The sequence below is a fragment of the Coloeus monedula genome (genome assembly GCF_965178545.1).
Source record: "Coloeus monedula genome assembly, chromosome: 37".
NCBI lineage: Eukaryota > Metazoa > Chordata > Aves > Passeriformes > Corvidae > Coloeus > Coloeus monedula.
This window is the reverse complement of record NC_138817.1, coordinates 2,037,890-2,058,370: the sequence shown is the minus strand read 5'-3', so window position 1 is coordinate 2,058,370 and position 20,481 is coordinate 2,037,890. Positions and strand designations below refer to the sequence as shown.

The 20,481-nt window shown below is 63.5% G+C and overlaps 2 protein-coding genes across 2 annotated transcripts in view; one reads left to right on the top strand and one right to left on the bottom strand.

Moving 5' to 3' along the window:
• Positions 1–2,444: 2,444 nt before the first annotated feature.
• TUFM (Tu translation elongation factor, mitochondrial) lies at positions 2,445–15,191 on the top strand. The gene is made up of 11 exons (XM_082300156.1): positions 2,445–2,532; positions 2,797–2,831; positions 3,149–3,260; positions 7,496–7,662; positions 8,011–8,115; positions 8,875–9,039; positions 9,866–9,998; positions 11,012–11,116; positions 11,371–11,522; positions 13,708–13,827; positions 14,865–15,191. The coding sequence occupies exons 1-11, from the start codon at positions 2,493–2,495 to the stop codon at positions 15,036–15,038; spliced, it is 1,308 nt and encodes a 435-aa protein (XP_082156282.1). The 5' UTR covers positions 2,445–2,492; the 3' UTR covers positions 15,039–15,191.
• Positions 15,192–16,069: 878 nt separating this feature from the next.
• LOC309584189 (uncharacterized protein) overlaps positions 16,070–20,481 on the bottom strand; it is a gene marked incomplete at its 5' end in the record, with an annotated part of 4,944 nt that continues 532 nt past the window's right edge. Inside the window, 12 exons of the mRNA XM_082300133.1 lie at positions 16,070–16,722; positions 16,934–17,224; positions 17,315–17,418; positions 17,584–17,722; positions 17,941–18,113; positions 18,245–18,308; positions 18,415–18,612; positions 18,780–18,837; positions 19,097–19,276; positions 19,790–19,839; positions 19,973–20,152; positions 20,250–20,338. Coding sequence (XP_082156259.1) covers positions 16,333–16,722; positions 16,934–17,224; positions 17,315–17,418; positions 17,584–17,722; positions 17,941–18,113; positions 18,245–18,308; positions 18,415–18,612; positions 18,780–18,837; positions 19,097–19,276; positions 19,790–19,839; positions 19,973–20,152; positions 20,250–20,338 — 1,916 coding nt within the window. The 3' untranslated portion in view covers positions 16,070–16,332. The remainder of the gene's footprint in view (positions 16,723–16,933; positions 17,225–17,314; positions 17,419–17,583; positions 17,723–17,940; positions 18,114–18,244; positions 18,309–18,414; positions 18,613–18,779; positions 18,838–19,096; positions 19,277–19,789; positions 19,840–19,972; positions 20,153–20,249; positions 20,339–20,481) is intronic.

Genomic DNA, 20,481 nt, shown 5'->3' with positions numbered 1-20,481 from the left:
GGTTTGAGGGTCCCGGGAGGTTTTGGGGGAGGATTTGGGGGCTCTGGGGTCACTCACGGGGTCCCGGCACGTTCCCGTAGGGATTCTGGGGCTCCAGGGTCGACATCCGGAAAAACCTGGGGGGGGGAGGGGGGAGGGGGGGGGAAGGGGCAGCGTTTGGGGAGAGGGTCCCGAAGCTGCCCCTCCCCCCCAGCCCCCCCCCCCAGCCCCATAGAGCCCCTCCCCCTCCCCGTCAACCCCTCCCCCACCCCAAAGACCTCCCCCGCCCCTCCCCCCAGAGGCTCCTCCCCCCACAGAAACCCCTCCCCCACCCCCCCAGCCCCTCCCCCACCTCCGGGCCGGGCCCCTCTGGACCCTCCGGCGCTTCCGGCTCTGCAGGGCTGGGGGGGGGGGGGGGAGGGGGGCGAGGGCAAAATTGGGGCGCTGGGGGAGGGGCTGAGCCTCCCCCAGCGCCCGAATGGCTCTGCCCCTCCCCCACCTTTGACTCCCACCCCCCCCCAATGCGACCCCCACCCCCAAATCCGCCTCCCACCCCCTACATTTCAACCCCTCCCCCCCCCCCCAGTTCAGTTCCCAGCCCCCTATTTCGGGTCTGAACGCCCCAAATTTGGCTCCCCCCCTCCCCCAGTGGGGTTCCCATCCCCCCCCAGTTCGGCTCCCCCTCCCCCCCAAATCTGGCTCTGACCTCCCCAGGTCAAATCCCACCCCCCAAATTCGGCCCCCCACCCCCCAAATTTGAATTCTAGGCCCCCCCCCCCAAATTTGGGTCCTCCTTCCCCCAGTTCGGGTCCCGGCCCGCCCAAATCCGCCCCCCCCCCCCCTCCCCAGTTTTGGGGTCTCACCTCGGTGCCGCCGGTGCAGCCCCACGAGCACGGCCCCCCCCAGCCCCAGGTAGGCGGCGGCCAAAGCCCCCAGGGACACCCAGAAGGATCCCCCGAGCCCTGGTGGGAGGGGCGGGGTCACCCCGGGCTCACGCGCGGGACCCCCGCCCGCAGGAAAACCAAAATCCCACCCGAATCGACCCTAACCAGCCCCAAAATCCCACCCTAAACCCCCCAAAATCCACCCAAAACTGCCCCAAAATCCCACCCTAAACCCCCCCAAATTCCCCTGAAACGACCCCAAAATCCCCCCCTAAATCCACCCAAAAGGACCCCAAAATCCCACCCTAAATCCCCCCAAATCCACCCAAAAGGACCCCAAAATCCCACCCTAAATCCCCCCAAATCCACCCAAAACGGCCCCAAAATCCCACCCTAAACCCCCCCAAATTCCCCTGAAACGACCCCAAAATCCCCCCCGAAACCCCCCCTAAACCCACCCAAAAGGACCCCAAAATCCCACCCTAAATCCCCCCAAATCCACCCAAAAGGACCCCAAAATCCCACCCTAAATCCCCCCAAATCCACCCAAAACGGCCCCAAAATCCCACCCTAAACCCCCCCCAAATTCCCCTGAAACGACCCCAAAATCCCCCCCTAAATCCACCCAAAAGGACCCCAAAATCCCACCCCAAACCCCCCCAGGCCCCCCCAGCCCCCCCCTCACCTCCCTTCGGGGGGGCTCCGGCCCCTCCCCCCCCCCAGCTGCTCCCGTTGTCGCTCCTGGGGGTCGCCCCCCCCCCAAAATTTGGGGAACCCCTCCCGCTGAATTCGGGGGTCACCCCGGGGGGTCCCCCCTCGCCCCCCCCCAGCGCCACCAGCGCCACCAGGACCCCCCAGAGCGCCGCCGCCATCCGCCCCTCCCCCACCCCGCCCCCCCCAGGACGTGACGTCACCTCCGCGGGGACCCCCCCAAGCGTGACGGCCGCCCCTCCCCCACCCCAAAAATCGGGGGCTCCCCAAAACCGGCCCCTCCCCCCTCCTTGCGACCTTCCCCCCCTGCACTGGGACCCTCCCCCACATCTGGGGGGGCTGCTCTGCCCCTCCCCCCACGGGGATTTTGGGGGGATTTTGGGGGGATTCGGCCGCGGGGGGGGGGAAGGGGCGGTTTCCTGGGGGAGAAGGAAGTGAGAGCGGGGGGGGGATGGGGGGGAAATGGGGGATCGGGAGGGGGTGGGGGTGGGGTTGGGGGGGTTCGGAGGGGGAGGGGGAGGGTTTGGGGGGTTTGGGGGGATTTTGGCGTGTCAAGGGGGGGGGCTTTCGGGGGAATTGGGGGGACCTTGAGGGCTTGAGGGGAAGGAGGGGCCTTGGGACGCCCTGTTGGGGTGGGGGGGGGGGTAATTTTGGGGGCTTTGGGGCGTTTTGAGGGGTCCCGGGGGGGCTCTTTTTTGACGCCCCCTTTTTGAGTCCTCCAACACCACCGAGTCGAGTCCTCCGGGGCGCCCAGAGCGGCCCGCGCGCTTTCGGGGTCCTCCAGCACCACCGAGAGCGAGGGCGGGGCCAGAGCGGCGCGGCGGGAAACCATCGAGCTGCGCTGGCGGGAACGGCACCGAGCGGGCGGAGAGTCCCCGGAAGCGGCTTGAGGGGCACTTCCGGCGCGGCAGGAGAAAGATGGCGCTGCCCGCGGTGCTGCTCCGCGGGGCCCTTGGGGGTGCGGCGAAATTCGGGGGGAATTTGGGGGATTTGGGGTTTTTGGGGGGATTATGGGGCCTGGGGGGGGCAGAAGGGCTCTAAGGGAGCGTGGGAGGGGGCGGGGGAGGGGGAGGGGAGTGAAGGTCATGGGGGGGTGGAGCCGCCGGGGTCGTCCCGGCTGACCCGGGACCCCTCAAATCCCCTCAAAATCCCCTCAAAATCCCCTCAAATCTCCCCAAATTCCCTCAAATCTCCCCAAATTCCCTTTGTTTTCACCCCGCAGCTCTTCGTGGCCGTGGCCTCCGAGTCCTGAGCACGGTGAGAGGGGGATTGGAGGCGAATTTGGGGGGAATTTGGGGGATTCGGGGGATTGGGGGGGGGGCTCCAAGGGGGGCTGGGGGGATTTGAGGGAATTTGGGGGGGGGGCTGGGGGGGGGTCTCTGAAGGGGATTTTGGGGATCTGCAGGGTCCGACTGGAATTTTTTGGGGGGGGAGAGGCTCAGGGTGGAATTTTGGGTCCGTTTTCGGCCGATTCGCCGTTTCCTGGCGCGGATTTTTTGGGGGTTTGGGTGGATTTTTCTGGATTTTGGGGGGGGGTCTGGCTCTGACCTCCCCCCCCCCCCCCCCCCCTCCAGGCCCCCCCGCGGGCCAAGGCCGCCTTCGTGCGGGACAAGCCCCACCTGAACGTGGGGACCATCGGCCACGTGGACCACGGCAAGACCACGCTGACCGCGGCCATCACCCGAGGTGACCCCGAAATCCCCGAAATTCCCGGGAACGTCGGAAAACGGGGGGGAGAGGGGCAGCGCGGCGGAAAAAACCGGGGCTAAAATGGGGCGAAACGGGGTGAAACCGTGAAAAAAAGGGGGAGAAATGGGTTAAAAAATGGGCAGAAAGCGCTGAGGGGACCCAAATTCCTGGGAATCGTAGGAAATGAGGAGGGGGGGAGGGGAAATATGGGGGAGAAATGGGGGAAAAGAACGGGGGAAAAGGTGAGGAAAGGGGGAAAACGGAGAAAAAAGGGTGAGGAAAGGGGAAAACGGAGAAAAAAGGTGAGGAAAGGGGAAAACGGAGAAAAAAGGGTGAGAAAAGGGGAAAACCGGAGAAAAAAGGGTGAGAAAAGGGGAAAAAAGGGTGAGAAAAGGGGAAAAACGGAGAAAAAAGGGTGAGGAAAGGGGAAAAAAGGGTGAGAAAAGGGGAAAAACGGAGAAAAAAGGGTGAGAAAAGGGGAAAACCGGAGAAAAAAGGGTGAGAAAAGGGGAAAACGGAGAAAAAAGGGTGAGGAAAGGGGAAAAACGGAGAAAAAAGGGTGAGAAAAGGGGAAAACCGGAGAAAAAAGGGTGAGAAAAGGGGAAAACGGAGAAAAAAGGGTGAGGAAAGGGGAAAACCGGAGAAAAAAGGGTGAGAAAAGGGGAAAAACGGAGAAAAAAGGGTGAGGAAAGGGGAAAAACGGAGAAAAAAGGGTGAGAAAAGGGGAAAACGGAGAAAAAAGGGTGAGGAAAGGGGAAAAACGGAGAAAAAAGGGTGAGGAAACGGGAAAAACGGAGAAAAAAGGGTGAGAAGGGGAAAAACGGAGAAAAAAGGGTGAGAAAAGGGGAAAAACGGAGAAAAAAGGGTGAGGAAAGAGGAAAAACGGAGAAAAAAGGGTGAGAAAAGGGGAAAAACGGAGAAAAAAGGGTGAGAAAAGGGGGAAAACGGAGAAAAAAGGGTGAGGAAAGGGGAAAAACGGAGAAAAAAGGGTGAGAAAAGGGGAAAAACGGAGAAAAAAGGGTGAGGAAAGGGGAAAAACGGAGAAAAAAGGGTGAGGAAAGGGGAAAAACGGAGAAAAAAGGGTGAGGAAAGGGGAAAAACGGAGAAAAAAGGGGAGAAAAGGGGAAAAACGGAGAAAAAAGGGGAGAAAAGGGGAAAAACGGAGAAAAAAGGGTGAGAAAAGGGGAAAAACGGAGAAAAAAGGGTGAGAAAAGGGGAAAAACGGAGAAAAAAGGGTGAGGAAAGGGGAAAACGGAGAAAAAAGGGTGAGGAAAGGGGAAAACGGAGAAAAAAGGGTGAGAAAAGGGGAAAACGGAGAAAAAAAGGTGAGAAAAGGGGAAAAACGGAGAAAAAAGGGTGAGGAAAGGGGAAAAACGGAGAAAAAAGGGTGAGGAAAGGGGAAAAACGGAGAAAAAAGGGTGAGGAAAGGGGAAAGTGGAGAAAAAAGGGTGAGAAAAGGGGAAAAACGGAGAAAAAAGGGTGAGAAAAGGAGAAAAAAGGGTGAGAAAAGGGGAAAAACGGAGGAAAAAGGGTGAGAAAAGGGGAAAACGGAGAAAAAAGGGTGAGGAAAGGGGAAAACCGGAGAAAAAAGGGTGAGAAAAGGGGAAAACGGAGAAAAAAGGGTGAGGAAAGGGGAAAAACGGAGAAAAAAGGGTGAGAAAAGGGGAAAAACGGAGAAAAAAGGGTGAGAAAAGGGGAAAACGGAGAAAAAAGGGTGAGAAAAGGGGAAAAACGGAGAAAAAGGGTGAGAAAAGGGGGAAAACGGAGAAAAAGGGTGAGGAAAGGGGAAAACGGAGAAAAAAGGGTGAGAAAAGGGGAAAAACGGAGAAAAAAGGGTGAGGAAAGGGGAAAACGGAGAAAAAAGGGTGAGAAAAGGGGAAAACGGAGAAAAAAGGGTGAGGAAAGGGGAAAAACGGAGAAAAAAGGGTGAGAAGGGGAAAAACGGAGAAAAAAGGGTGAGAAAAGGGGAAAAACGGAGAAAAAAGGGTGAGAAAAGGGGAAAACGGAGAAAAAAGGGTGAGGAAAGGGGAAAAACGGAGAAAAAAGGGTGAGAAAAGGGGAAAAACGGAGAAAAAAGGGTGAGGAAAGGGGAAAACCGGAGAAAAAAGGGTGAGAAAAGGGGAAAAACGGAGAAAAAAGGGTGAGAAAAGGGGAAAAACGGAGAAAAAAGGGTGAGGAAAGGGGAAAACGGAGAAAAAAGGGTGAGAAAATGGGAAAATGGAGAAAAAAGGGTGAGGAAAGGGGGAAAACGGAGAAAAAAGGGTGAGGAAAGGGGAAAACGGAGAAAAAAGGGTGAGGAAAGGGGAAAACGGAGAAAAAAGGGTGAGAAAAGGGGAAAAACGGAGAAAAAAGGGTGAGAAAAGGGGAAAACGGAGAAAAAAGGGTGAGAAAAGGGGAAAACGGAGAAAAAAGGGTGAGGAAAGGGGAAATGGAGAAAAAAGGGTGAGAAAAGGGGAAAAACGGAGAAAAAAGGGTGAGGAAAGGGGAAAAACGGAGAAAAAAGGGTGAGAAAAGGGGAAAACGGAGAAAAAAGGGTGAGGAAAGAGGAAAACTGGAGAAAAAAGGGTGAGGAAAGGGGAAAAATGGAGAAAAAAGGGTGAGGAAAGGGGAAAAACGGAGAAAAAAGGGGAGAAAAGGGGAAAAACGGAGAAAAAGGGTGAGGAAAGGGGAAAAACGGAGAAAAAAGAGTGAGAAAAGGGGAAAAACGGAGAAAAAAGGGGAGAAAAGGGGAAAACGGAGAAAAAAGGGTGAGAAAAGGGGAAAAACGGAGAAAAAAGGGTGAGGAAAGGGGAAAAACGGAGAAAAAAGGGTGAGGAAAGGGGAAAAACGGAGAAAAAGGGTGAGGAAAGGGGAAAACCGGAGAAAAAAGGGTGAGGAAAGGGGAAAACGGAGAAAAAAGGGTGAGAAAAGGGGAAAAACGGAGAAAAAAGGGTGAGAAAAGGGGAAAAACGGAGAAAAAAGGGTGAGGAAAGGGGAAAAACGGAGAAAAAAGGGTGAGAAAAGAGGAAAAACGGAGAAAAAAGGGTGAGGAAAGGGGAAAAAGGGAGAAAAAAGGGGGAGAAAAGGGGAAAAATGGAGAAAAAAGGGGAGAAAAGGGGAAAAACGGAGAAAAAAGGGTGAGGAAAGGGGAAAAACGGAGAAAAAAGGGGAGAAAAGGGGAAAAACGGAGAAAAAAGGGTGAGGAAAGGGGGAAAGCGGAGAAAAAAGGGTGAGAAAAGGGGAAAACCGGAGAAAAAAGGGTGAGAAAAGGGGAAAACCGGAGAAAAAAGGGTGAGAAAAGGGGAAAAAGGGAGAAAAAAGGGTGAGAAAAGGGGAAAAACGCCCCAATCCCCTCCCAGCGCCGGGGGCCTCGCTCGGACTGGGGGCGGATCCCGAAATTTGGGGCCTCTCAGCGCTTTTTGTGAGGGGAGGGGCTGAGTTTGGGCTGATTTTTGGGGGGATTTGTGGGGATTTTGGGGCTCGGGGGGTCCCTAAATGGGATGACAGTTCAGGGGGAGAGGGTCTGAATTTGGGCTGAGTTTTGGGGGGATTTGTGGGGATTTTGGGCCTTGGGGGGTCCCTAGAGGGGAGCGATGGTTCAGGGGCCGAGGGCCTGAATTTGGGCTGAGTTTTGGGGGGATTTGTGGGGATTTTGGGGCTCGGGGGGTCCCTAAATGGGATGACAGTTCAGGGGGATCGGGGCTGAGTTTGGGCTGATTTTTGGGTGGATTTGTGGGGATTTTGGGGCTCGGGGGGTCCCTAAATGGGATGACAGTTCAGGGGGATCGGGGCTGAGTTTGGGCTGAGTTTTGGGGGGATTTGTGGGGATTTTGGGCCTTGGGGGGTTCCTAGAGGGGAGCGATGGTTCAGGGGGATTTGGGCTGATTTTTGGGTGGATTTTCGGGGATTTTGGGGCTCGGGGGGTCCCTAAATGGGATGACAGTTCAGGGGGATCGGGGCTGAGTTTGGGCTGATTTTTGGGTGGATTTTCAGGGATTTTGGGGCTCGGGGGGTCCCTAAACGGGATGACAGTTCAGGGGGATCGGGGCTGAATTTGGGCTGATTTTTGGGTGGATTTGTGGGGATTTTGGGGCTCGGGGGGTCCCTAAACGGGATGACAGTTCAGGGGGATCGGGGCTGAGTTTGGGCTGATTTTTGGGGGGGATTTTTGGGGTCAGGAGGGTCCCCAGAGGGAGCAGCAGCTCGGGGGGCGGGGGGGGGGGGTCGGTGACGGTTCCGGGGGGTCCCCGCAGTGCTGTCGGCGGGGGGAGGGGCTCAGTTCCGGCCCTACGAGGAGATCGACAGCGCCCCCGAGGAGAAGGCGCGCGGCATCACCATCAACGCAGCGCACGTGGAGTACAGCACCCCCAAACGCCACTATGCCCACACCGACTGCCCCGGCCACGCCGATTACGTCAAGGTCGGGGGCTCCCCCAAACCCGGGCTCCCCTGAAACCCCCCCCCCAATTCCCAGGGAAAACCCCGGAATTGCCAAAAAAAAAAAAAAAACCGGGAGAAAATCGGTTGGAAAAGGGAGTTTTGTCTCAGGTGGCGCCACCCGGTGGCCGCTGGGGGAACCACAAGGGAGACCCCAAAAATCCCCCCCTGCCCAAGAGGCCCCAAAAGCGCTCGATTGCCACCCAAAATCCTTCTCGGGGACCCCAAAAATCAGTGGAATGCTGGAGTTCCCGGGGAAAAAAAACGCTGAGAAACATGGAAATTGCTCCCGAAATCTGGCCCGAGCCAAAATCCGGGTGTTTCACCCCAGAACATGATCACGGGCACCGCCCCCCTGGACGGCGTCATCCTCGTGGTGGCCGCGACTGACGGACAAATGCCCCAGACCAGGGAACACCTGCTGCTGGCCCGACAGGTGAGGGGGGCGTGGCCAGGTGAGAGGGGGCGTGGCCAGGTGAGAGTGGGCGTGGTCGGGTGAGAGCGGGCGTGGCCGGGTGAGAGTGGGCGTGGCCAGGTGAGAGCGGGCGTGGCCAGGTGAGAGTGGGCGTGGCCGGGTGAGAGCGGGCGTGGCCAGGTGAGAGCGGGCGTGGCCGGGTGAGAGCGGGCGTGGCCAGGTGAGAGCGGGCGTGGCCGGGTGAGAGTGGGCGTGGCCGGGTGAGAGTGGGCGTGGCCGGGTGAGAGTGGGCGTGGCCAGGTGAGAGTGGGTGTGTCCAGGTGAGAGTGGGCGTGGCCAGGTGAGCTCCGGCCCGACAGGTGAAGGGGCGTGGCCAAAGCGGCTCCAGCCCCTCCCATTGGCCAGTGCAGCCTGGGGGGCGTTTCCGGGGGGGGAAAAGGGGCGTGGCTGGGGCAGGGGCGTGGCCCCAGCCTCACCTGGCCCCACCTGAGCTCACCTGGCCAGGTGAGTGTCCGGCACGTTGTGGTTGGGGTTGGGGTGTGTCCCTGACCCCGCTGACCCCTCCCTGGCCAGGTGAGTGTCCGGCACGTTGTGGTTGGGGTTGGGGTGTGTCCCTGACCCCGCTGACCCCTCCCTGGCCAGGTGGGTGTCCGGCACGTTGTGGTTGGGGTTGGGGTGTGTCCCTGACCCCGCTGACCCCTCCCTGGCCAGGTGGGTGTCCGGCACGTTGTGGTTGGGGTTGGGGTGTGTCCCTGACCCCGCTGACCCCTCCCTGGCCAGGTGGGTGTCCGGCACGTTGTGGTTTACCTGAACAAGGCGGACGCGGTGCCGGACCCGGAGCTGCTGCCGCTGGTGGAGCTCGAGGTGCGGGAGCTGCTGACCGAGTTCGGCTTCGACGGCGAGAACACCCCGGTGGTGGTGGGGTCGGCCCTGTGCGCCCTGCAGGTGAGGCACACCTGGGCACACCTGTGCGAGCGCAGAGATCCGTAACTGATCGATAACCGATCGATAACTGATCGATAATCGATCAACAACCGATCAATAACTGACCAGTAACTGATTAATAATGGATCAATAACTGATAACTGAACAATAACCGACCAATAACTGAACAATAACGGATCAATAACTGGTAACTGAACAATAACCGACCAATAACTGATCAATAATGGATCAATAACTGGTAACTGAACAATAACCGACAAATAACTGATTAATAACTGATTAACATCTGATCAATAATTTATAAATAATTGATCAATAGCTGATCAATAGCTGATAAATAACTGGTCAGTAACCGATCAATAGCTGGTTAATAACTGATCAATAACTGAACAATAATTGATCAATAACTGATCGATAACCGGTTAATAGCTCACTAATAACCAATCAATAACCAATGAATAATTGATAAATAACCGACCAATAACCGATCAATAACTAATCAATCAATAACCGATCGATAACTGATTAATAACTGATCAGTAACTGAACAGTAGCTGGTCAATAACTGATCAATAACCAATCAATAACCAATCAATAACTGATCAATAATTGATCAATAATGGATCAATAACCAATCAATAACCGATCAATAACCAATCAATAACTGATCAATAGCTGATCAATAATGGATCGATAACCAATCAATAACCAATCAATAACTGATCAATAGCTGATCAATAATGGATCGATAACCAATCAATAACCGATCAATAACCAATCAATAACCGATCAATAGCTGATCAATAACTGACCCCTGTGCCCCCAGGACCGCGAGCCCGAGCTGGGGCTGCAGTCGGTGCTGAAGCTCCTCGAGGCCGTGGACTCGCACATCCCGCAGCCGCCGCGGGACCTGGAGCGGCCCTGCCTGCTGCCCATCGAGGCCGTGCACTCCATCCCGGGTAACGCCAGCTCGGCACACCTGGGCACACCTGGGCACAGCTGGGACACAGCTGGGACACAGCTGGGACACACCTGGGGACACCTGCGACACACCTGGGGACACCTGGGCACACCTGGGGCACAACTGGGCACACCTGGGCACAGCTGGGGGCACCTGGGACACACCTGGGACACAGCTGGGACACACCTGGGCACACCTGGGACACACCTGGGACACAGCTGGGACACACCTGGGCACAGCTGGGGCACACCTGGGGACACCTGGGACACACCTGGGACACACCTGGGGCACACCTGGGCACAGCTGGGGACACCTGGGACACACCTGGGACACCTGGAGGCACCTGGGACACACCTGGGCACACCTGGGCACACCTGGGACACACCTGGGCACACCTGGGGACACCTGGGGACACCTGGGACACACCTGGGGCACACCTGGGCACAGCTGGGCACACCTGGGCACACCTGGAGGCACCTGGGGCACACCTGGGCACACCTGGGACACACCTGGGCACAACTGGGGACACCTGGGGCACACCTGGGACACACCTGGGGCACACCTGGGCACAGCTGGGCACACCTGGGCACACCTGGGGACACCTGGGCACACCTGGGATACAACTGGGGGCACCTGGGCACACCTGGGACACACCTGGGGACACCTGGGACACACCTGGGGCACACCTGGGACACACCTGGGGACACCTGGGACACACCTGGGGCACACCTGGGGACACCTGGGACACACCTGGACACAACTGGGCACAGCTGGGCACACCTGGGACACACCTGGGGCACACCTGGGGACACCTGGGGACACACCTGGGGACACACCTGGGACACACCTGGACACACCTGGGGACACACCTGGGCACACCTGGGACACACCTGGGCACAACTGGGGACACCTGGGGCACACCTGGGCACACCTGGGGCACACCTGTCCCACACCCGTGTCACACCCGTGTCACACCCGTGTCACACCCGTGTCCCCCCGTGCCCTCCCCAGGCCGCGGCACCGTGGTCACCGGGACGTTGGAGCGCGGAACCCTCCGGAAAGGGGACGAGGTGGAGCTGCTGGGCTACGGCCGCCACCTGCGGTCAGTGGTGACCGGTAAGTCCTGAGTGACCCCGAGTGACCCCGAACTGCTGCTGAATGACCCTTAACTGACCCCTAGTAACCAGTAACTAACTCTGAGCGAGCCCGAGTGACCCTTAACTGACTGTGAGCGAGCCAGAAACGATGAGCGAGCTTAAGTGACCCGTAACTGCCCCATAGCACCCCACAGCCCGCCCCACTGAGCCCCATAGCACCCCATAGCACCCCATAGCGCCCCATAGCACCCCATAGCACCCCACATCCCGCAGGCATCGAGATGTTCCACAAGAGCCTGGAGTGCGCCGAGGCCGGGGACAACCTCGGGGCGCTGCTGCGGGGGCTGAAGCGCGAGGACGTCCGGCGGGGGATGGTCGTGGCCCAGCCGGGGACGCTGCAGCCCCAGCAGAAGGTGGAGGCACAGGTGGGTGTGGGGCAAGGCTGGGGTCATGTGGGGTGGGATTTGGGTCCTGTGGGGCAGGATTGGGGTTATGTACAGAGGGATTTGGGGCAGGATTTGGGTCCTGTGGGGCAGGATTTGGGTCCTGTGGGGCAGGATTGGGGTTATGTACAGCGGGATTTGGGCCGGGATTTGGGTCCCGTGGGGCAGGATTGGGGTTATGTACAGAGGGATTTGGGTCCCGTGGGGCAGGATTGGGGTTATGTACAGCGGGATTTGGGGCGGGATTTGGGTCCCGTGGGGCAGGATTGGGGTTATGTACAGCGGGATTTGGGGCGGGATTTGGGTCCTGTGGGGCAGGATTGGGGTTATGTACAGAGGGATTTGGGTCTCGTGGGGCAGGGTGTGGGGCAGGATTGGGGTTATGTACAGCGGGATTTGGGGCGGGATTTGGGTCCCGTGGGGCAGGATTGGGGTTATGTACAGTGGGATTTGGGGCGGGATTTGGGTCCCGTGGGGCAGGATTGGGGTTATGTACAGAGGGATTTGGGGCGGGATTTGGGTCCTGTGGGGCAGGATTGGGGTTACGTACAGAGGGATTTGGGGCAGGATTTGGGTCCTGTGGGGCAGGATTTGGGTCCTGTGGGGCAGGATTGGGGTTATGTACAGCGGGATTTGGGGCGGGATTTGGGTCCTGTGGGGCAGGATTGGGGTTATGTACAGCGGGATTTGGGTCTCGTGGGGCAGGATGGGGGGCAGGATTGGGGTTATGTACAGAGGGATTTGGGGCGGGATTTGGGTCCCGTGGGGCAGGATTGGGGTTATGTACAGTGGGATTTGGGGCGGGATTTGGGTCCTGTGGGGCAGGATTGGGGTTATGTACAGAGGGATTTGGGGCGGGATTTGGGTCCTGTGGGGCAGGATTGGGGTTATGTACAGAGGGATTTGGGTCCTGTGGGGCAGGATTGGGGTTATGTACAGAGGGATTTGGGGCGGGATTTGGGTCCTGTGGGGCAGGATTGGGGTTATGTACAGCGGGATTTGGGTCCTGTGGGGCAGGATTGGGGTTATGTACAGAGGGATTTGGGGCGGGATTTGGGTCCCGTGGGGCAGGATTGGGGTTATGTACAGTGGGATTTGGGGCGGGATTTGGGTACTGTGGGGCAGGATTGGGGTTATGTACAGCGGGATTTGGGGCAGGATTTGGGTCCTGTGGGGCAGGATTGGGGTTATGTACAGCGGGATTTGGGGTGGGATTTGGGTCCTGTGGGGCAGGATTGGGGTTATGTACAGCGGGATTTGGGTCTCGTGGGGCAGGATGGGGGGGCGGCAGGATTGGGGTTATGTACAGAGGGATTTGGGGTGGGATTTGGGTCCCGTGGGGCAGGGTGTGGGGCAGGATTGGGGTTATGTACAGTGGGATTTGGGGTGGGATTTGGGTCCCGTGGGGCAGGATTGGGGTTATGTACAGAGGGATTTGGGGTGGGATTTGGGTCCCGTGGGGCAGGATTGGGGTTATGTACAGTGGGATTTGGGGCGGGATTTGGGTCCCGTGGGGCAGGATGTGGGGCAGGATTGGGGTTATGTACAGCGGGATTTGGGTCCCGTGGGGCAGGGTGTGGGGGTCAGGATGTGGGGCAGGAGGGAGCAGAGTGGGAGATGACCGGGGCGAGGTGTGGGGCAGCCGTGGGGTTCTGTGGGGCAGAAGCACCGAGCCAGTGATGCCTTTTCCTGACCTTAAAATCAAGAGTCAGACACGGTTAGAAGAGGAAAGAGGATTTTACCTTGGGGTTTATTTTAAGGATCCTTAGGTGTACACGTCCAGGTCATGTGCATTGAGATGCACCCCACTGAGTCCCTCTCTGTGTCCCCCCAACATTGGGTAGAACATTCTAGGTGTTCCTAATTAGCAGATCTATCAAAGATTCCCCAATGAGAGGCTCAAATGAGCCCCCCCTCCCCAAGGAGCCTTCCCTGGATGGTTCTATCTTGGTTTACAAAACGTTCTGGAGAGGACCTTGGGCTCTGGGGCACACTGATCCCCGGCTACGAAGTTTCTGAGATGTTGAGTCTCTCAGCTTGACAAACAAGTCCAAGAACGTGGGCAAAAAGCACTGAGAATACAGGAGTTGTAAAAAAGGGTAACAGGGGTATAAAAGAAAAAACAAAAATCTTCGTGGCATCAGCAGGAGCCCCTCCCCCCCCGCAGGTGTACGTGCTGTCCCCGCAGGAGGGGGGACGCCACAAACCCTTCGTGGCCCATTACTCGCCCGTGATGTTCTCGCACACCTGGGACATCGCCTGCAGGGTGCTGCTGCCCCCCGGCAAGGTCCGTGGGGCTGGGGGGGTCCGTGGGGGTGGGGGGGGTCCGTGGGGGTGGGGGGGGTCCGTGAGGGTGGGGGCTCTGTAGGGCTGTGGGGCTCTGTGGGGTTGGGGGGGTCTGTGGGGCTCAGTGGCTCCGTGGGGCTCGGTGTCTCAGTGGCTTGGTGGGGCTCTGTGGGGCTTGGTGTCTGTGGGGCTCCGTGGCTCTGTGGGGCTCGCTGCCTCGGTGCCTCAGTGGCTCCGTGGCTCCGTGGGGCTCAGTGGCTCGGTGGGGCTCGGTGCCTCGGTGGCTCAGTGGGGCTCGGTGCCTCAGTGCCTCAGTGGCTCAGTGGGGCTCGGTGCCTCGGTGGCTCCATGGGGCTCGGTGCCTCAGTGGCTCCATGGCTCCGTGGGGCTTGGTGCCTCGGTGGCTCAGTGGCTCCGTGGCTCCGTGGCTCCGTGGGGCTCGGTGCCTCAGTGGCTCCATGGCTCCGTGGGGCTCGGTGGCTCAGTGGCTCCGTGGCTCGGTGCCTCAGTGGCTCTGTGGCTCAGTGGGGCTTGGTGGGGCTCGCTGCCTCGGTGGGGCTCGGTGCCTCGGTGCCTCGGTGGCTCAGTGGGGCTCGGTGCCTTGGTGGCTCAGTGGCTCCGTGGGGCTCAGTGGGGCTCGGTGGCTCCGTGGGGCTTGGTGCCTCGGTGGGGCTCCGTGGCTCTGTGGCTCCGTGGGGCTCAGTGGGGCTCCGTGGGGCTCCGTGGCTCAGTGGGGCTCGGTGCCTCGGTGCCTCAGTGGCTCTGTGGCTCAGTGGGGCTCGGTGGGGCTCGCTGCCTCGGTGGGGCTCTGTGCCTCGCTGCCTCGGTGCCTCAGTGGGGCTCGGTGCCTCAGTGGCTCAGTGGCTCCGTGGGGCTCAGTGGGGCTCGGTGGCTCTGTGGGGCTTGGTGCCTCGGTGGGGCTCTGTGCCTCGCAGCCTCGCAGCCTCGCAGCCTCGCAGCCTCGCAGCCTCGCAGCCTCGCAGCCTCGCAGCCTCGCTGCCTCGCAGCCTCGCAGTCTCTGACCGCCGTCGCCCGCAGGAGCTGGTGCTGCCCGGGGAGGACGCGGCGCTGACGCTGCTGCTGCGGCAGCCGATGGTGCTGGAGCGGGGCCAGCGCTTCACCCTCCGCGACGGCGCCCGGACCATCGGCACCGGCGTCGTGTCCCGGCTGCTGCCGCTCGAGGCCTCGGAGCGCGAGCTCAGCTGGGGCTGAGCCCCTCCCCCACCGCTGGGGGCTGAGCCCCTCCCCCACCGCTGGGGGCTGAGCCCCTCCCCCACCGCTGGGGGTGATGGAGCCCCTCCCCCACTGCTGGGGGTGATGGAGCCCCTCCCCCACCGCTGGGGGCTGAGCCCCTCCCCCACCGCTGGGGGCTGAGCCCCTCCCCCACTGCTGGGGGTGATGGAGCCCCTCCCCCACTGCTGGGGGTGATGGAGCCCCTCCCCCACTGCTGGGGGTGATGGAGCCCCTCCCCCACCGCTGGGGGTGATGGAGCCCCTCCCCCACTGCTGGGGGCTGAGCCCCTCCCCCACTGCTGGGGGCTGAGCCCCTCCCCCACTGCTGGGGGGTGATGGAGCCCCTCCCCCACTGCTGGGGGCTGATGGAGCCCCTCCCCCACCGCTGGGGGGGTGATGGAGCCCCTCCCCCACTGCTGGGGGGTGATGGAGCCCCTCCCCCACTGCTGGGGGTGATGGAGCCCCTCCCCCACTGCTGGGGGTGATGGAGCCCCTCCCCCACTGCTGGGGGGGTGATGGAGCCCCTCCCCCACTGCTGGGGGTGATGGAGCCCCTCCCCCACTGCTGGGGGGTGGTGCAGCCCCTCCCCCACCCTCTGTGGGGCAGAAGTGGCACCAGAGGGAGCTTGGGAGGGGGTGGGGACGGTTCTGAGTCTTTGGGGGGATGGGGAAGAGCCGCCCCTCCCCCCGCTCTGGGGCAGGGCAGCCCCTCCCCCACTGGTTCCGGGGTAGAGCCGCCCCTCCCCCGCTCGCGGTGGGGCACGGGTGGGGGAGGGGCACTCCCGCGACCCCCACGTGAGGGGGGTGGGGCGGCACTTGTGGGGCTCTGGCCACACTTGGGGGGCAGGGAAGCCCCTGGGGGCTGGGGGGGGGGGTTGGGCACCCCAGACCCACATGGGGGTGGGGGAGGGGTGGGATGGGGGTGTCCCCTCCCCCACGGGGTCTCCTGTGGGGCAGCCCCACATCGGCCCCTCCCCCCCCCAATAAAGGCTCGAGTTCTTTCAGGTTTTTTTCATTTTTATTCCGGTTTTTTTTTTTTTTCCATTTTCCTTTGGGGAATTTTTTCCTTTTTTTTTTTTTCTTTTGGCCGATTCCGCCCCAAATTCGCTCCCCCCTCCCGCGGCCCCTCCCCCACTATAAATTAATACAAAACGATCTCCAGGGGGGTGGGGGAGGGGCGGGTCCAGCCCCTGCCCCACGCAGACTTGGGGGGGAGGGGGAGGGAGCGGAGACCCCTCCCCCACTGGGGGGGGGCCGCCCCTCCCCCACCTCCGGTCAGTTCCCGGGGGGGTGGAACTGGAGCTGCTGGGACTGAACTGGGGGGGGGAGGGGAGAGAGGGAGGGGTCAGGGCGGGGTGACCCCTGAGTGACCCCTGAGTGACCCCGAGGCCCCCCCCCTCCCCAATTCCCCCCCCTGGAGCCCCCAAAGAGCCCCCAGTGCCCCCCCCCAGCCCCTGCCCCTCCCCCCAAGAGCCCCCCCCGCCCCTCCCCCTCACCTGGGGCGTGCCCGATGTAGCCGTAGGGGGAGGGGCTGGAGGCCGGCAGCGGCCCCACCCCCGCCCCCCCCTGCGGGACCCCCGCGGGCTGGGGGGGGCCTTGGGGGGGGGGCGGGGGGTGCAGCAGCATCACCTGGGGGGGGGGATGGGCGGGGGGCTGCACGTGGGGCTGGGGGAGGGGAGAGAGAGAGAGAAGGGAGGGGGGGGGGGAGGGGGTCGGTGACCTCGGGGTGGCCCCGAGCGCCCCTCCCCCATCCCGGTCAGCGAGGAAGCCCCTCCCCCACAGCGCCCCTCCCCCCTCCCATTCCAAACCCAGCCCCTCCCCCACCCACCAAATCTCCACCCCCAGCCCCTCCCCCCGGGCCCTGCCCCTCCCCCACCTGGGCCACGCCGTATCCATGGTGATGGTGAAGGGCGTAGACGGCGGCGGGGGGGGGAGGGGCGGCGGCCGGAGGGGGCTGGGGGGGCTGCGGGGGGGGAGGGGGTGGGGGAGGGGCGGCGAAGCCGCTCTGGGGGGAGGGGGCGCCGGGAGGGGGAGGGGCGGCGGCGGAGGGAGGAGGAGGAGGAGGGGCGGCGGGAGGGGGAGGGGCGGCAGCGGCGGGGGGGGGAGGGGCGGCACCGAGGAACAGCCCCGGGCCGGGGGGGGGAGGGGCGGGGGCGGCGCCTTGGTGCTGCAAGAGAGCAGAAGGGGTGGGGGAGGGGTGAGAGGGGGGAGGGGCGGCCCCCCCCCCTCCCCCACCCCCCCCCATCCCGGTCCTTACCTGGGCAGGCGAGGCCGTGGGGGGGGGGTTGGAGCCCCCGCTGGGGGTGGGGGAGGGGCCCGGGGGGTGCAGCTGGGGGGGGGGGAAGGGCTGGTGCACGGCGGCTGCGGGGGGAGGGGCGGGGTCAGCGCGGGGGGAGGGGGAGGGGAGGCCCCTCCTCCAGGAAGGGGGGACCCCCCCCCCCACCCCGAGGGAGGAAAAAACCCCGGAAACGGGGAAACGGCCCCAAAAGGAGACCGAGGGGGGGGGGGGGGAGGGGCGGCTCTCACCGTAGAGCGGCTGCGGGGGCGGGTCCGGGGGGGGCGGGGCGAAGGCGGGAGGGGCGGCCCCGCCCACCAGGGTGGGGGAGGGGTGGCTGCCCGAGGGGAGCAGCCGGGGGCTCCCCGGGAGCATCGGGGCGAAGACGGGCTGGGGGAGGGGCGGGGAGGGGTCAGCGGGGAGGGGCTGCGGCCCCCGAGGGGCTCACGGCCCCTCCCCCACCACCCCCAGCCCCTCCCCCACAGGAAGCCCCTCCCACACTTCACGAGCCCCTCCCCCACCCATGCAGCCCCTCCCCCACCCCCCCCCCCCAGGCCCGAACCGCCCCTCCCCCACCCCAGACCGCCCCTCCCCCACCCCCGCGGTACCTGCTGGGCGTAGTGGGGGAGGGGCGGCACCAGGGGGGGCGGGGGCTGCCCCCCCCCGAAGCTCTGGGGGCCGTAGGAGATGAAGGAGGAGTAGGGGGGGGGAGGGGCGGCCACCAGCGGGGGAGGGGCCGAGCTGGGGGGGTGGGGGTCGCTCCTGGGGGGGAGGGGCGAGCCTGGAGGAGCAAAAAACCGGTGTGGGGGGAGGGGCAGAGAAAACCCCCCCCCTCCCCCAAAAATGGAGGAGGGGAGCCCCTGAGAACAGGGGGGGGGGGGGGGGGCGGGGTGGGGGAGGGGCGGGGCTCACCTTTGGCCCCCCGGAACTTTCCGGAAGCGGAACCGGAAACGGGAAAAGGGAAAATCTGCGGGGCCTGGGGGCGGGGGAGGGGCGGAGGGGGGGGGAGGGGGGAGGGAGGGGTCAGTGCGGCCCCTCCCCCCCTCCCCAGGGCTGCGTGGCGGGTGGGGGAGGGGCCTCACCTGGACGGGGGCGGGGCCGACGTGGAGCTGGGGGATGTAGGAGATGTAGTGGGGGGGAGGGGCCGGGAACAGCCCCGCCCCCGCCGCTGCCCCTCCCCCACCACCGCCTGCCGCCCCTCCCCCCCCCGCCGGCAGCACCCCCAGCGCGGGGGAGGGGCGGGGGGTGGGGGAGGGGGCGGCGCCGGGCGGGGCCTTGGCCTGGAAAGGAAAAAGTGGGGGGAGGGGGTTGGGGGAGGGGGGAGCGAGGGGTCAGGGGGGGACGGGAACTGGGAGCCCCCAGCCCCAAATTGCAGAGGCCACGCCCCCAGCGCAGGCCACGCCCACATTGGGCGCGCCCCTCCCCCACCCCCGCCCCTCCCCCTCACCAGCGGCCGCCCGGGGCTGAATTCCTTCGCGTGGGGGTTCAGGGTCGAGCGCTTCCACCTGCCTGGGGGGAGGGGCGGGGCGGGGGGAGGGGTCAGCGGGTGGGGGAGGGGCGGGGGCCGCCCCACTGAGGCCACACCCCCCCCCCCGCCCCCCCGCCCCCCCCCCGCAGGAAAGCCCCCCAAAAATTCTGGGGAGGGGGAGGGGAGCTAAATCCGCCCCTCCCCCACCCCAATAGGCCCCTCCCCCACCCTGCAGCCCCTCCCCCACCCTGCAGCCCCTCCCCCACCCTGCAGCCCCACCCCCACCCCACACTCACTCGGACACCGGCGCCTCCTCCTTCCCCTCCCCCGCCCCTGGGGGGGTCCCCGGGGGGGTCGCGGCGGCCCCGCCCCCTCCCGGCCCCTCCCCCACCCCCGCTTTGCCAGCGGGGGGGGAGGGGGGGGCCCCGCGGCGGGGGGAGGGGCGGGGGTGGCTCTGGGGGGGCGGCGGGGGGCAGCTGGTGGGGGGAGGGGCGGTCAGAGACATCAAAAGGAGCTGAAATTATCCCAAAACGGCCCCAAACCCGCCCGGAACGACCCAAAGGACCACAAATGACCCAAATTCACTCCAAAACGACCCAAAACGGCCCCGAAGCGACCCAGTGACCCCAGGAATGGCCCCGGAATGACCCCACGGAACCGGGAACCCCAAAATGACCCAGAACCAACCCAAACCAGCCCAAAATTACCAAAAAAAACCCCAAACTGCCCCAAAATGACACCAAACACCCCAAAAGTGACCCAGCAGCCGCAGGAACGACCCCGCAATGACCCCGCGACCCCCAAACCAACCCTGAAATGTCCCAAAATGACCCAAAACACCAAACACCCCGAAAGTGACCCAGTGACCCCAAAATGCCCCCGAAACGACCCAAAAACGACCCCGGTCCCGCCCCACTCCCACAAGAGCCCCTCCCCCACCCATCCCCAGCCCCTCCCCCCCCCTTTATCCTCCCCCGCCCCTCCCCCACCTTGCAGGGCCCCCCCAGCGCCCGCAGCTCCTCCCGGGGCCGGGCTCCGCCTGTGGGGGAGGGGCGGCGTCAGCGGAGGGGGGAGGGGCACGGGCGCCCCTCCCCCCTCCCCCACTGATGGGGGGGTGGGGGAGGGGATTTGGGGGGGGTGGGGGTGTCTCTGCCCCTCCCCCCCCCCTTCACCTTTGCGGGGGGTCTCGGGCGGCTCCGGGGTGGGGGGAGGGGCGGCTCCGGGGGGTGTGGGGGAGGGGCAGGCGGGCGGTGGCTCCTTGGGGGTCTTGGGGGGGGAGGGGGGGCTCGGCCCCTCCCCCCCCGGCGGCTCCGCGGCTTTGGGGGAGGGGCGGGGCGGGAACGGGCGCCCACCTGGGGGGGAGGGAGCGGAGAAGGGGAGGGGTCAGGGGGGCTCCTCTGGAGCCCCTCCCCCTCCTCCCGGCCCCTCCCCCACCCCCGTTCTGCTCACCTGGGGGGGTCGCGGGGGCCCCTCCCCCACCGGCGGAGCCCCTCCCCCCCGCAGGGGCCGCTGGGCCTTGGGGGACATCCGGGGGGGGCCTGGGGGGGAGGGGCAGCGTCAGCAAACCCCTCCCCCACCCCGAGCCCCTCCCCCCACCCTGAGCCCCTCCCCCACAGCCGAGCCCCTCCCCACCCCGAGCCCCTCCCCCACAGCCGAGCCCCTCCCCCACCCCCGAGCCCCT